The sequence below is a fragment of the Phaseolus vulgaris genome, chromosome 5, assembly GCF_000499845.2.
Source record: "Phaseolus vulgaris cultivar G19833 chromosome 5, P. vulgaris v2.0, whole genome shotgun sequence".
Lineage (NCBI taxonomy): Eukaryota > Viridiplantae > Streptophyta > Magnoliopsida > Fabales > Fabaceae > Phaseolus > Phaseolus vulgaris.
In genome coordinates, this window is record NC_023755.2 from 31,465,630 (window position 1) to 31,481,277 (window position 15,648).

At 33.7% G+C, this 15,648-nt stretch overlaps 2 protein-coding genes across 3 annotated transcripts; one reads left to right on the forward strand and one right to left on the reverse strand.

The window, feature by feature from the left end:
- Positions 1-6,846: 6,846 nt before the first annotated feature.
- On the forward strand, positions 6,847-9,130 carry LOC137835434 (uncharacterized). Of its 2 annotated transcripts, none has more exons than XM_068643946.1 (2): positions 6,847-7,604; positions 8,787-9,130. In XM_068643946.1, exon 1 carries the CDS (start codon positions 6,914-6,916, stop codon positions 7,589-7,591), a length of 678 nt encoding a protein of 225 aa, XP_068500047.1. In that variant the 5' UTR covers positions 6,847-6,913; the 3' UTR covers positions 7,592-7,604; positions 8,787-9,130. The 2 variants fall into 2 exon arrangements, with proteins under 2 accessions (XP_068500047.1, XP_068500048.1); XM_068643947.1 differs by having other exon boundaries at positions 6,855-7,587.
- Positions 9,131-9,945: 815 nt separating this feature from the next.
- Positions 9,946-12,581, reverse strand: LOC137835435 (NAC domain-containing protein 73-like). Its single transcript, XM_068643948.1, has 3 exons — positions 11,900-12,581; positions 11,394-11,586; positions 9,946-10,953 (listed from the first exon to the last, which is right to left on the reverse strand). Exons 1-3 carry the CDS (start codon positions 12,008-12,010, stop codon positions 10,424-10,426), a joined length of 834 nt encoding a protein of 277 aa, XP_068500049.1. The 5' UTR covers positions 12,011-12,581; the 3' UTR covers positions 9,946-10,423.
- Between the last annotated feature and the right edge of the window lie 3,067 nt (positions 12,582-15,648).

A 15,648-nucleotide genomic window follows, 5' to 3' on the forward strand; every position in this document is an offset into this window, starting at 1 on the left:
TATAATTGTCTACAATTTTAATGATTTAAAAATTAATATATACATAATAAATAATTTTGTTATAACTGATTTATTTAAATTTATCTTTGAATATCTTAACATATAACAAAACAAATTTATTTCAAACTTTTTTTAAATATTTTAATCTATATTTAAATTTATGTTTGAATATCAATAAAACTAATTTATTTCAAATTTATCTTTGAATATTTTAACCTATACTGAAAGTCTATAAATATATATTGATTATTTAGGAAGTATTCACTTAATCTTCTCATTTGATATTCATACACTCTTAACTTTCTTTACTTCCCATTGAGTCAAGCATTGAAAAATTGTGGATTTTTATTTCTCACTCAGGCCATTCTTTCGAGAATACAATTCGACTTTCTTGAAACCTCATTTGTTCCACCTCAATTTATTCACGCTTCTACTCGGTAAGAGCATCATAAATTTTATTTCAGTTGATTTTATTGATTAACTAATTTTTCTAATTTCTACTAACTTAAGCATTGAATAATCTTTTATAGGTGGATTTCTATTTCTCACAACTCAGTGACCATTCTTCCAATAATATAATTCAACTTTTTTGAAATCTCATTTGTTCCACCTCGAATTATTCACGCGCCTATTCGGTAAGAACATCCATTAATTTTATTTCAGTTGATTTTATTGATTAATTAATTTTTCTAATTTCTACTAACTTAAGCATTGAATAATCTTCTATAGGTGGATTTCTATTCTCACAACTCGGTGATCATTCTTCCAAGAATACAATTCGACTTTTTTCAAATCTCATTTGTTCCACCTCGAATTATTCATGCTTCTATTCGGTAAGAACATGCATTAATTTTATTTCAGTTGATTTTATTGATTAATTAATTTTTCTAATTTCTACTTAACTTAAGCATTGAATAATCTTCTATAGGTGGATTTCTATTCTCACAACTCGGTGATCATTCTTCCAAGAATACAATTCGACTTTTTTCAAATCTCATTTGTTCCACCTCGAATTATTCATTCTTTTATTCGGTAAGAACATGCATTAATTTTATTTTAGTTGATTTTATTGATTAATTAAATTTTCTAATTTCTACTAACTTAAGCATTGAATAATCTTCTATAGGTGAATTTCTATTATCACTTATTCGACGCATTTTTTCCTTTAACAACCCCATTGCCTCAAAGGTCGCCTTCAACGAGCTTGAGGACTAGTTTAGCTCAGGCATTAACTTTTCCACCAAAGTGGTATAGTTCTTTTCCAACTCACTCCTAAGTGTTTAGCTAATGACAAGTGACCTACTCATCATTTCAATCAGTCCTGAAACCAGGTCACTCGTAGGAGCTGTTGCCAAAATACTCTCCTCCTCAAGAGTAAGAGCAATTTGTACACCTCAGGCGAGCTGTAGACGTTCCCCCAGAATTGAGGGGATAGAAGAGGACGACCCCGCCTCCAAAAGAGATTGAGGTTGAGGCGAACGAGCATGTCTCCCCCTTTTCTTCAGCCTCGTGGAAGTGTGTTCATATCTAGAAAAGGGAATCAAATCAATGATACAAGTGGTGTTGCTCAGCCTTATCTGCTCAAGTGACCCTTTTTGTCGTTTTGCAGCTTGTCGGTTCAACTGCTTAAGAACGTTCGCGGACTCTCAAGGTCAATGTAAGATAGTGAACAAAAACACTAGTATATTAAAACAAAAGATACCAGTCAAATATGCCCATCGGTGGATTGACTCGTAGATAGTCAGAAATTTTTTAGTAGGGAACCTATTCGGAAGTTGATAAAAAAAACATGGAAAAGCTCTTTATCTTGATGAGTCATTGAAGACCTCGACCAGGATTCGTATCGGTTAGGTGATTGGGTGGAAATTTTGATTTCCCCTCCGAATCATAAAAATAGGGTTTACATTCTAGCTCAATGAACATTTTGAAATACCTCTCCTTGGAGTTTTTATAAAAGGAGGTGAATAGTGTAAAACAAATGCCACTCAGACAGCTCGACAAGGATAACCAACCCACAGGGTCAGTCGATCAAGAATGATAATAAAAAAGAAACTCGACAAGTTATACAACATACATTTCACAATTAGGTCAGTCATCTCAGCATAAAAGACCAGACCCCACCAAACATTAGGAGAGCCTCAGTAGGAAAAACAAGACATGGACCAAAATATCAACTATTCTTTCTTTTAATCCTTTTACAAGTCAAGATCAAGTAAATAAATTGGGATCACTTGTGCCAAACTCACAAAAAACCTAGCTTCTAGAAATCCTTTCCAAAACTGCCCTTTAACCTAGTTTTTCAAAGATTTAGGCTAGCTTGGGAGGCACTCCACTTTGACGTACCTTCCAGAAAGTTTCTCACAAATACCTCCCCTACCCCTCTCACTCTTGCTTCCCAAGTCACTCTCTCTTATATAAAAGGTGTCTTGACTCATGTATTTTTACACTTGAATTTGAATATAGAAGAGAAACTCTGCTTTAGTGATTAGTGAGCTTTGTCTCCTAAATTGTTCTTAGGGTCTTATCTTCGGTGTAGTGTACCTCAAGTGGCGGCTCCTCACTATTCAGCTTAGAGTCTTCCACCACTCCAAGTGGCGTGACCACCCCTCCATCATCCATAAGCTTTTCTTACTCTTTCTCCCTTCCTTCTTCATTTACACCATTATTCATTTCCATTTCATGTTCTTTAATGTTCTTCTCCATTTGGTCATCTTTACCATTTCTACCTTTTGTTGTCTTAAAATTTCGCATCTCATCATCATCACCATATAATTGTGTTTTCTCTTTTGTTGTCTAGAAGATAACCTTCTAACTTACTTAACCACTTGGTTAAGTTCTGTCTAGTGGCAATTTTCTTTGAGTTTATCACCATAATTGCTAATTCAAAAAATCCTAAACAAAGTGCAACCTCTAAAATCTGCAATCCTAAAATCAACTCACAACATGCAGTATTTACAACAAGGTTTTAATTGTGCTTATCTTTTATGAGTTTATTTTCTGCAAAATTCCAACATATTTCAATTATGTCTTTATCTTCCAGCAATTTGAATTCCGCTTTACAATTCAACACTTTTCAATTCAGTCTTTAAATTCATTGTCATTTACAATTCTGTTTTTTATTCATTAAGCAATGTAAATTCTGCTTTTGAATTATTTGTGTCCATTTTTTTTACCTTACCTCTTATGCTTGAGTCTTATGTTCTTAGTGTTCTAGGAGTCTTTAAATCCATTATGTTTATTTTGCTTTTAATTGTGAAGAAATAAAAGTAATTAGAGTTTGTTTAAGTGGTAGTTGATTTAGTTCGAAACAAAGAATTCAAGTGATCATATGAATTGAATCACAATCTATTTGTATACATTCAAAGTGAATGGAAAATATGCATGTCAAGAATGTGGCATTTTAAATCCATAAAAACAAAACAAATACAAAACCAATTTGAATGCAATTCACTTTTCAAGTTTAAAGTGCTAAGAGGATTCTTTTTATGTGGCAAATTGTTTTCACATTTGTGGAATTTTATCCTTCATAGTTTAAATTTTTTTGTCATCATCTAAATTCTAATTTGATTTAACTTTCTTTCTTTCAACTTTTCTTGCTTGTCTTCAAATCTTTCTTAAGTTTTGTTGGGGTTGTTTGTATAAGCAAGTGATAAGAGCTTTGACCTCTTTCACTTGAAGTGTTGTTACCAAGTGTAAACCCTTTGGCAGTTTTGAAAACCTTTCTTCAGTGATTGTACCCTTTTTTTCATCCTTTGCTAAATAGCTGAGTGATACACGTGAGTGAGCGCATTATTTGTTGTTAAAACTAATCATTTATTTTTTGTTGTGCGCAAATATTCATCATTTATCTTAAGGGGAATCTTCCAAATTACAATCTCCTCAAAAGACAAGTCTTTTGAGGGAGCTTGAGGATAGCAAAAGGAGCTTGGCTCACAAGGAAGAGGAAATGCGACAACTAATGGAAAGAATGAAAAGGCTAGAGGATACACAAGTGCGAAAAAACCGCGAGATGGGAGACTAGAAGAGATACAAGACATTACATGCACTGTGGAAGTCAAGAAGAAGAAGAAGAAGATTGGAGAATGCAAAATTATGAAGCTAAGCTTTCCTAGAATTTGAGGACTATGCCATGTAATGGTGACATCAAACTGTAATGGACATTGGGCTAAAAAAGAGGTCAATCGTGGTCTTTTGGAACGATTTGAAGTTATACATGCATGCACGGTTTGTTCTTCCTCATTACAGGAAGAAACTCGTGTTGAAGCTCCAACGACTGCATAAAGGATCTAAAAGTGTAGACAAGTATTTCAAAGATTTATAAGTAACTTTGACTAAAATTAATATGCATGAAAGTGAAGAGTCAAACATTACTAGACTTGTGAGTCGATTACGACAAGAAATACAAGATGTTGTAGAATTATATGAGTATACTTCTTTGGAAAAATTGGTTCACCTAGCCATCAAGGTTGAATCACAAGTTTTGAAGAGAAATTCTTTTAAAAATACTCATAATGATGGCTCTTACAAATCATATTGGAAGGACAAACACAAAATTCAAAACCAAGACTCTCCTTCAAATTTCTCAAAAGAAACCATCCCACATCATAAAAATTCTAAAGATAAACCTTCTACTTCTACTCCTAAATCACCCACCAAAATATCAAGCCAAAAATGCTTTAAATGTCTAGGTTTTGGGCACATTGCTGCTAATTGCCCAAGTAAAAGAACAATGATGGTTAAAGGGGGCATAGTCGTGAGTGACCATAGTTCCCAATCACATCGAGTTAGCTCCCTTCCTCTTCAAAAACCCCAAGTGAGGATGAGTGTGAAATACCATGTGAAGGTGATTTGTTAGTAGTAGGGCACATGTTGAGGCAATTTCAAAAGCATTTTGATGAAAGTCAAAGGGAAAATATTTTCCATACCCGGTGCCTTATTAATGACAAATTGTGTTCTTTGATAATTGATCAGGGTAGTTGTACAAATGTGGCAAGTACAAGAGTGGTGGAGAAACTTAGATTACCCACCATTTCTCATACACAACCCTACAAATTGCAATGACTAACTGAAAATGGTGAATTAATTGTTAATAAACAAGTCCTCATATCTTACTCAATTGGAAAATAAATATGAGGTGTTATGTGATGTTATGCCCATGGAAGCAACCCATATTCTTTTAGGAAGGCCATGGCAATATGATATGAAAACTTTATATAATGGCCTAACTAAAAAGAATATGGGTTTCTTCCATGGGCACAACATCACATAACACCTACATGGCAATATGATATGACGAAAGAAACCTCTTCCAAGGCCATAAGATCATAACGAAACCTCTATCTCCAAAAGAGGTAAATAAAGACCAACTAAAAATAAAAAAATAAAAAAATTGAAAAAGATGACGAAATTAACAAAATGGGCTCATCACCTCGCCAAATGTGGTGAAAACCGTAATGTTGATCAGTCAAAAAATAAATATTGTCGGCTCACTTTGATAATTTCTTTCCTTCTCTTGTTTATCAACTCATAGCTCTAATTACATGCAACATTTGTTAGAGAAATGTGGGAATATTTTTCAAAATCCTTCTAAAGATTTACACCTTATAAGAAGCTTTTCACATCAAAATCCTTTTAACCCTACACATTCTCTACAAACATTATATGTAATTAGGACCATTCCACCCAAACTCCTAATATTCAATGAACATAATTTTGCTTCACCACTCACATAGAAATGTTTCTATCTATCAATTAAACAAACTAACTATGTTATCTGCTGGAGTTCTAAATTCCAGATCGAATTTTTTCCAACTTGGGGGTCATGATACAACCTAACTTGACAAGCAGATGACCAAGGACACAAAAGACACTTCATAATTAGGTCAGTCATCTCAGCATACAAGACCTGGCCCCATCAAACCTCAGGAGAGCATCAGCAAAAAGAAGAACCAGACATGGACTAGAATATCATTTGTTCTTTCTTCTGATCTTTTTACAAGACAATATCAAGTAAATAAATCGGGCTCACTTTGAGCCCCAATTAGAAGAATAAGCTAGAATAAAACATAAATTTTCATTGTATTCTAATTTTCATAAATTCACACAAATATGCAAAATAAAAACAACATTCAGTTTCTATTCTGGATTGTGTAATCCATAAAGCATTTGACAACTTAAAAAATGACTTCCGAATTGTATAATCCGTAAGTTAAATTTTAACAGCAAAATGAATTTCGGATTATGTAATCCGTAAATCATATTTGAAGTTCTAAAATGACTTCCGGATTATGTAATCCGTAAGGTATATTTGAAGTTCTAAAATCACTTCTGGATTATGTAATCCACAGTTCATTTAGTACTGGATTACACAATCCAGAATTGTAACTTTGGTAGGTTCTGGATCTAGTATACATACGGATTATCTTATCCAAAACTCTTTGATTTTATGTGTAAGGCACTGGATTGTGTTATCCAGCTGATCCAACAGATTAACTAATTCGGAAAGGAGTATTTAAGGTACAAGAACTTTCCAATGACAAGCCAACTAACGGTAATACTGTCGGCACCAACACCTCAAGCACTTTCTCAAACACCACCTCAAGCACCTTCTTAAGTACCACCTCAAGGACCACTGGAGCACTGCACCCCAACACCACCTTCTTTTTCACCGTAAAACAACACTTTCATTTTTATCTTTGTACTTAAGGATAATTTTGGAATTTTAAAAGTTTATGGAGGTGCCGGAAGAAATAATGGAGGTACAGAAAGAAGCTGTTATTCTTGTATAGAGTAGGCCCATAAATGGGAGCATTTCAGAACCCAACTACTCCTCAAAGCCCACAGCCCAAAACAGACAATAATCCGACGACATCTTGCGTTTGGTCGTGTTAGAATCGAAACTTCAGAGAGAAGCATGAAGTTCACAGACTCGCCGGTGATCGAGCTTCCGGTGAACGATGCCGTTCTGACGCTGCAGCAAGACAACGGTTCCATGCACGTGGGAACCTCCGTGTGGCCATGCTCCCTCGTCCTCGTAAAATTCACGGAGCGCTGGGCCTCACCCTCCGACAACAACCCCTACTCCCACGTGCTTGACTTCGGAGGAAAACGGGCTGTGGAACTGGGCACGGGCTGCGGCGTGGCGGGGATGGGCCTGTTCTTATTGGGCCTGACGGACCTGGTCCTCACGGATATATCGCCCGTGATGCCTGCCCTGAAGCGCAACCTGAAGGTGAACAAGCCCATTCTCCGCAAGGCCCTGAAGCACTCCGTCCTCTACTGGAACAACCCGCAGCAGATCGCTGCCCTCAATCCTCCCTTCGACTTCGTCGTCGCAACCGACGTCGTTTACATTCGCGAGACCGTGCCGTCTTTGGTTTCCGCCATGGAAACCCTCGTCTCCGACGACGGTGTCGTTTTGCTCGGCTACCAGCTTAGGGCACCCGAAGCGCATGAGCTTTTCTGGGAACTTTGCGACAAATCCTTCCACATCGAGAAAGTCCCACACGAGCATCTGCATCCCGATTATGCTTACGAGGAGGCCGATGTTTTTCTGTTGAGGAAGAAAAAACGAGAAGCAGTGAGCGAGTGAGTGAGAGTGATGGGTAATATTTCAATTAGCGTCTGTAATTGTATGAGCATTCTCAAAATTGAATTTGAAATCATGTGAATAATGTTTTTGTATTTTATTATGAAAATTCGGTGTAAATATTTGATCCCGAGCAAAAGTTATCTAAAATTATTTTTGATGCATTTAGAATGAATTCTACATGTGGAATTTTGCCTAAATTTAGTTAGTTGGTATTTTTAACGTGGTTCTGAAAAATTCAACTAAAACTGCACACGCACTTTATGAGATATCAAGTGCAAGCACTTCAGTGATTCCCTTTATTAAACTGGCTTATAATGGTTTATGCGAATTAAGTTTGTATGAAAAAGTTATTTTGTTGAGATTATTTCATAATGAATGAATGATTGAATGGACAAAGAAAAACACTTTAGGATGGCTGCATTTGAACGATGCTGGTTGTTTAAGGCTGTTTCGTTGTTTGTTTCGTTTGGTACAAATTGGCGTCACCAACCGCACCTTATTTTGTCATGATTTCATCAATCAATTGATTTGGCGTTCAGTTGATTGAATATTAGAATCATGGAAAAGGTTAATTTTGTGTCGCGGTGAAAGATGTTAGCTATATATGGTCCTTTAGTTTTTGAAGATTTCGGTCATACAAAACTGATCACTGAATGGAAGAACTTGATAGCATTTTGAGTTGTTGACTACTTTGTGGGTCTATTTGTTTGTATTAGAGAGAAACTTTTGGGAAGAAAAGCAACGCAACTAATAACTTTCAGGAGAACACATCTTATGTATATCACTCTTTGGCGTTGATGGTGGATCATTTAATTTGTTTTGATAGGTTTATTTCTGCTCTTGTTTTCATCCTGATTATGTATCAAGATAAAGACAGTTTTTGGGAAATGCTAGAGGTAAATGTGATGAAATAGGCAACAGTCATGCAGGAGAATATACCTATCATCTGATGATAGGTGAATAAGGATTAAGTGGCATCTAATTCTGTGTATTTCCTTATTTTCATCTTGCTGATACTTCAGAATGAAAATATTTTTATTTGTTGAAAAGTAGTCCGTAGACAACTAGTATCTAAAGTCTGTCAAGCCCATTTCTGAGTGTTTGTTGCAAATTTTCTCTCCTTTTTGCTTTCTTCTTTGCATGTTATCTTGACGAATTTAAGAAACTTACTGTGTACATGGATTCTTGTTAACAGGGTGTGATAGAATGTGGTTCACCCTGGTGTCTATGCCGATCCCTCAAATGATTGTCAACAAGAGATCTTGAATACTTGTGAGGCGTGCTTGCTGCTCTAAATGTATTTGTTTTTCAGAGATTTAGGCTCCCTTGTGATACGGGGAAAAATGTAGTGAATGGAGGGGATTAAATATGAGAGTAAAGCTACCTCTAATAGTTGCGTGATTTTAGTTATTTAATCATACTTAACCTTCTTCTTACACATTAGTATTCTGATTATGGTATATGTTCCATGTGTGAGACCTCGTCTATGATACTCTCTATCTTAAATGAATGACTTTGCATATCGTGGGCAAACACAAATTTCTTATTGTTGAAGATACCATGGCTCTGCAAGACTAGGTTTGGTGGGTTAAAGTTAGTTTGACGCAATATTCTACTATTTTGTTTTGGTACAAACTAGCTATCAAAGGAACACATCTCAAGAACATGACGGATGGTCTGTCACCAACTAAAAAGCAAGACCTACAAGACACGCAGATGAAGCGAAACTGGCCATTCATGTGTGAACTTTGCTCTTTCTGTACAGAAAGATGATTTGATTTCAAGCATCATCGAATATAACCAAAGTTAATTGACTCACACAGTTGTTCTGCCTACCGATGAGTAATTTTACTAGGCATTATCTCTTTCCAACACTTCCTCTGTTTGTTCTTGAAGTTGTTGACCTTCATATATTTGCATTTCGCGATTGGGTAAATAATATTCTATTGAAGAGGCTCCATTCATATCTAATCACACTGAAACAGAGTGAAATTAGTGAATAGTAATCTTCAATTATTTGGATTTATCATAGTAATGCTGTTATTTTTACAACTGGTTACATTTTTTGCGAGAACTCCAATGCACGTCATATTCATAGCACGGATATATCATATCGCAGCATCGATGATGCTTTAATGTGCTGTGATGCGCAACAACCTAAAATGACATTTCGGTGGATCGAATTTCTCATATATGATAATATATTAATATGAGCTATATTATTCATATTTTTCTTTTATGCAATACTGTTTAGTTTTGCCTTCTCTCTTTATTTATTTTCATTATATCACTTACTGCATATCTGTCTTCTCTTCTTACCAATGTTGTCAGAAAAGTAACATGTATACGCAATAAGAGTATAATTTCCCGAATCGTATACATAAAACAAAACTCACAGTAAAAACAGCACCTGACAGAATATGTAGTTCAAGGCTTTAAGGTAAAGGTCATGTTTGTACAGATTGATGGTTAGTATTTACCCAAGTATAGGACAAATCAGATATTTTTTTCGTGTCACTGCACAAAGCATGATAGCTGCTAACCTTCAAAAATTGTAAAAGAATAAAAGAAAGTAAACAAAGTTACAGCCAAATAGTTTTGGCTTTTTGTTTACTTTGGTCTCCTCATCCGCTTTTTTTTCTTACTCGATTGAAGTATCTGATCACTAGCTTTCAGATGAAGCAGTTTCTCCTTATTCTGTCCCCCTTTTCCCTCCTAAACTGTATTTATAGTTGGTTATTAACTTATTTCTTCATATGCAGAATACAATTGTAATATTCCTTCTTCTTCCATGCATGACATCTCACCCTTCCTCCTCTTCTACCACTTCTTTCAAGGAATGAATGTAGCACCATCATGGAGAGGGAAATGGTTGACTAGTGCACTGCTAGGCCTATGCTGGTCCCCTTGATCAAAGGATACAAAAGAATTATTGTAGTACTCGACAAACCCAGTGCTTTTATGATTAGTTACCTCGTGCACACTTTCACCATTTAGTTTTGCAGGATATGAGTCTTTCGTGAGTGAACCACATTGTCTAGGCTGTGTTTGATAGAAAACTTTGGAGACCACCAACTCCCCTTCCTTCTCCTCTTCATTATTGCCAAGATGGTACTGATGCATGACCCAGTTTGTCTTCTCAGGTTTCCTTTGTTTTCTGTAGTTAGTGTAAAGCACAAGAATTTTCTTGTACCCTTTTAACTTGCCACTGATGAAGACTGGCCTAGTCTTACCTGTTTTGTGCCACCTTGTCTCGCTGCCATCAGCATCTGTGTGCACCTTTCTCCTTTTCCTTGTTCCAGTCGTATATGCTTTGGAAGGCCTGTGAAAGAAATGTCGGATCAACCCATCTTTGCTAACTCCTGCAGTAAATTTCATTAAAGCATTATTTAGATGTTACTTTACATCAAAGTTCATAAGAAATCTAATGAGTTGTTAATATAAAGAGCTTTCTTGTGCCAGATCATGGAATAGAAACAGTTGTAAACGCAAAGTTTGGTTGCACGCATTTTGTACACAATAAAATAAAAGTTATTAAAAATGGATAATATGATGTTGTAAATGGATATTATTCAGCAAAGTTCATGCTTTCTCAGTTTGAAGTTGCTGAAATTTAAAGGAAACAAACATCTGACCATATATTTTAAAGAAACTATATGTATATTATGTCTGACAAACAATATTTTTTATAACGAAGATTCAAATGTAATTTATAGGTCGCTTGATGAGATTCCTCATTAGAATTGTTGAATGAGTGAGAGAAATGCAAATCAGTAATCACTAGTGGCTTGTATTTAATTACCTGGTAACTTCTCTGGATGGGTACAGCAGATTCCATTTTCCCCTTCAAGAGTAGGGATGAACTCATCAATTAACGGATGAAGCTTGTGAATATCAGAGCGCACCTTCGCTTCCAAATGCTCAAGAATCTCCTGATCAGTAGGATCAAACTTCACTCCAGCAGGAAGTCCAGGCAAGTCATGAATTCCAGCAGCCTAAATATCATCACCAAAACATTTATATTTATTCTTGAAATGAAAGGTCCAATAAAACAGTAAAAATAAGGTATTGTTATTATTTTTCAATCATAATTGAAGTTTCCTTTGTATTCTATGCAATAAAGACAAGTATCAAATACTGAGCATATATATAATTCTGATTAGAAAGCAATATAAAAGTGTCTATAAAACTGTATTTAAGTTGTATTAGAAATAAATACCTTGGATCATTAAATCCAAACTCTAAGTACAAAAGAAACAAAAGAATGATGATGAGTATGCATGGACTCATTAAGGAGTTAAAGTGAACCTGCTCCTGGCAATTGATATGATGTCCACATGTAGGACATGTTCTGATCAAGCTATCTTTGTGCCTCTCCACAATGGTATGGTTGTTTTCAGGGTAGCTGCACTGAGTCATTTCCTTGTTAATTATCCTCTTTTCGCCCTCACTCCATTGCTGGATATCTTCTTCTCTAGTCTCCTCTTATGCTGCTCTAAAAGAAATGGAACAGAAACTGACAAGGATGGACTGAGAGAGAGGTTGAGCTAAGAAGAGATGAATTTAAAATAGTAATAGTTAAATAGAAGGGGAAAAGAAAATGTTGTCTTTTCTAAAGGTTGCTCCCCTCATGGTAGTTTTTGTAGAGGGTTGGGAAGGAATGAAATTGTCCCTCACTTTTTTTGGTGCTTTCTTTTGCATGAGAGAATATATTGCAGTCTTTGCCAACCTCCCTCTCGTCCTTACGAGGAAGAGGAGAGAGTGATACCTAAAAATTCTAAATATAGAGAGTGGAACTCAAATAAGTAATGGGGTTAGTTGCAGAGAGAGAGAAGAATGAAAATAAATAATATATAAGATTGCTTTGATCTCAAGTTTTGATTTGCTTTGTATACTTGTATGAAAACTTGTAGAGGAATAAATGTAGATTTTTATCCTTTATAGTCTGACTAAAGGTAGCTTTGGATTTAATTAAAAATAAAAGAAAACCAGTATGAACATGAAAAAAACAACTGATATATAAGGATAGAAGAGAGAGTTGAGTGGGATTTGGGCAACCTAATCTAAGCACAGAGCCAGAACTTAGGTCCGATGTCACCCTGGAGTATAGATAAAGTTAAAAATATTAATAATACCAGAAAACTAAGAACAAAAAAATGAAGAAAACATATTTTTGAGCCAACCATAACTCCATTCCTTCACGTAGACTTCTCATGCATACCAAGAAACTCTTCCTCCTCTCTCTCTCAATGTAGCTTCAAAGGCTTAGACTTCAACATCATTGATAGATAGTTTCAGCACACTATCTTTTGCCATGTGTCAATGTTTATGTACTTGGTGAAGGAAACCATTAATAACAAATATATTGCCAACACTCTCTACCAAATCTTATCGACTCATCATTCTCTTTATTAACCAAGATGAGAGATGTTCATATCATATAAATTTTATTTAGCTCGTCAATCAATTTATTCATATTACTATATTTCATATTCTGAATTGCTCATTGCACACTACAAGTACAAACATTAGTCGAACGTGTATCGTGAGTGTAGCCAAATGGGACCTATGAACATTAAACAAGAATCTTGTTATCAACCTTTTGCTTTATACAAAATTTAGTCTTAATACGTTTTTGTAAGGGTTTATCATACCTGTTTCTGTTTGGTTGGCATCCCTGTATACACACATTGTAGTTAAGTTATTTTTGTGAAAACTTCTTTTGAGAGTTGTTGAGGTGTTATTTTTTATAAGTGTGGAAGTATCTCTAAAATATTCTATTTTATTTTATTTATTTCTTGTTAAAAAAATTGCTTTAATTACCAAAGTTGGTCATACTTGGTGATAAAGAAAAGTAAAAAAAAATCATTGGCATATAATATCAAAAATTTTCAAAATTTTTTTTTGGCTTAGACCTATTTATACTTAAATTAAAGTGTAAATTAAGAAATAGGTATAATTAGAGGATATATGTGACAAATGAAGGGTAAAAAGCAAACTTGCAGTTGTATAGTTTATATTATAGGATATAATTGATCACACTGGAAAGGGTAAAAGGATTGAACAATGATACTCTTAATTCAGTGTTGATCTTTTCTATTTTGTTCCTTTTTTCTTTTTGCTTTATTATCTTTTCTTAATTAATTACCAGTGATATGAGACCTAATGATTAGCATTTCAGTTGGATTTTATATTCTCTATCTTTGTGGCTTTTGGTTACTAATGATAAGTGAGCCTAAGCCAAAGAGACTAGCTGAAGCAGGGAGACAAGACGAATATTTTGGGTTTCAGGGATCAGGTTTTAAAATAAATAAATAAAATGCAATTTTTCATTTATTGTGATTTACTAAGTGGCTGATTAAATATAAAAAAACATACATGTTTATGTTTTAGTTTGTGGAGTGTTATTTGAAATTTTAAGTTATAAATACTTTATTTCATGTAGTTCAATAATTTCGTTTCAATATTATTCTATATAAATACTTAAAATAATTTAAACTTTATTATAAGTCACAAAGTAACTAAAGTTAACAAATTTTATTGAACAATTATTAGTACATGCTAATGTTATAGCAATTAGGTAAAAAATTAATCTTTAGTATCATATATATTCTTGAAACCACATAAAAGAGAGTGTAAAGATACTTATAGTAAATTTTTTATATTCGTTAACTAATTGTTTTAATATTTGAAAAACAAGAGATAAAATCAAACGGATGAAATTGTACGTATTTAGGGATAAGTAATATGTACAAAAAAGAAAAATCACGAATGTTATTATTAACAGGTTTAGTTTTGATACAATTATTATCAATAAATATAGTGGTTTTTCTTTTTTTTTTAATATAAATGTTAAACGATAATTTTGATACATGTAAGTATAGTATAGCAACAGAATTTGATTGTTGATGGTGGTGGTCATCGTATATTCAGAAGTTTTGATCACTAAGGAATTGAAATTTTTTAGAATTTACAAATATTAAAAAAAAATAACAATTTAGTCACTGAATTTAACAATTAAATATTAGTTGTCACAATTTGGGATCGAAATAGTCACCAAATATTCTCAATGTCAAATTTGCAATTGAAATAGATCGAATGAATCATTAATAATGTTAGTTAATTTTGTGACCAAATCAATGACTGAACATGAAAGTAACAAAACAATTCATCGTTAAAGTGGTGGATGTTTTGAATAAATTTGAGAAATATATTCGTGATCGAATATGTTTATTTTTTAGTCACAGATTTTTGTTCACTCACTAAATGGAGTTGTTTATTTTTCTGTCACCGAATTAGCCACCGTAAATGTTTACTTTGTAGTCATCACTTTTCTTTTGGTTGCTAAATGTAAATGTTTATTTCTGTCATTGAATCCGCCACAAAAAAATATTTATTTTGTAGTCGATTTTCTTTTGGTCACTAAATGTAATTGTTTATTTTCTTGTCACCGAATTAGACACTGAACTAACATTTATAATTTTATTTAATTATGCATATATTAAAATAAAAATTTAAAATTTTAAAAATTTGAAAAAAAGAAGAAAAGAAGAAAAAAATAATATTAATATTAATATCAATAATAATATTTCATATTAATTAATAAGCATATTTTCAAAAATTATTATTATAAATAATAATTATATTTTATTAATATTATTATTAATACTAATAACAATCATATTATTGCACAATGGCACAATTAAAGTTAATCAAATTGCAGGAAGATACTTAGTTTTTTTTATGAAAGCCATAATATTTTTTAATCATGAAGAACCCTAGACCTTAGGTACAGTTGAAGATGAGGATTTCGAATCCTGAAGAACTCTAAACTTTTGATGGGAAATTCAACACAATAAAAATAATATTTTAACAAGAGCAATAAGCAGCGGATAATAATTTCCCCAACTTGCAAAAATCTGTGAGGAACAATAAGAAATAATGGCAACAACAAAAACACACTTCAGGAAGACACATAAATTTTAACGTGGAAAACCTTCTCAATGTGAGAAGTAAAAACCACAAGCACAAGCCAGTCAATCAAACTCCACTATGAT

What these genes read in the sequence shown, in the direction of transcription:
- LOC137835434 (XM_068643947.1), top strand. Translation starts at nt 6,914, where the DNA reads ATGAAGTTCACAGACTCGCCGGTGATCGAGCTTCCGGTGAACGATGCC.
- LOC137835435 (XM_068643948.1), bottom strand. Translation starts at nt 12,010, where the DNA reads ATGACTCAGTGCAGCTACCCTGAAAACAACCATACCATTGTGGAGAGG. An exon ending in ATATCAATTGCCAGGAGCAG is followed by an intron (nt 11,587 to 11,899) that starts GTTCACTTTAAC and finishes GATGATATTTAG; the next exon opens with GCTGCTGGAATTCATGACTT. An exon ending in CCATCCAGAGAAGTTACCAG is followed by an intron (nt 10,954 to 11,393) that starts GTAATTAAATAC and finishes AATTTACTGCAG; the next exon opens with GAGTTAGCAAAGATGGGTTG.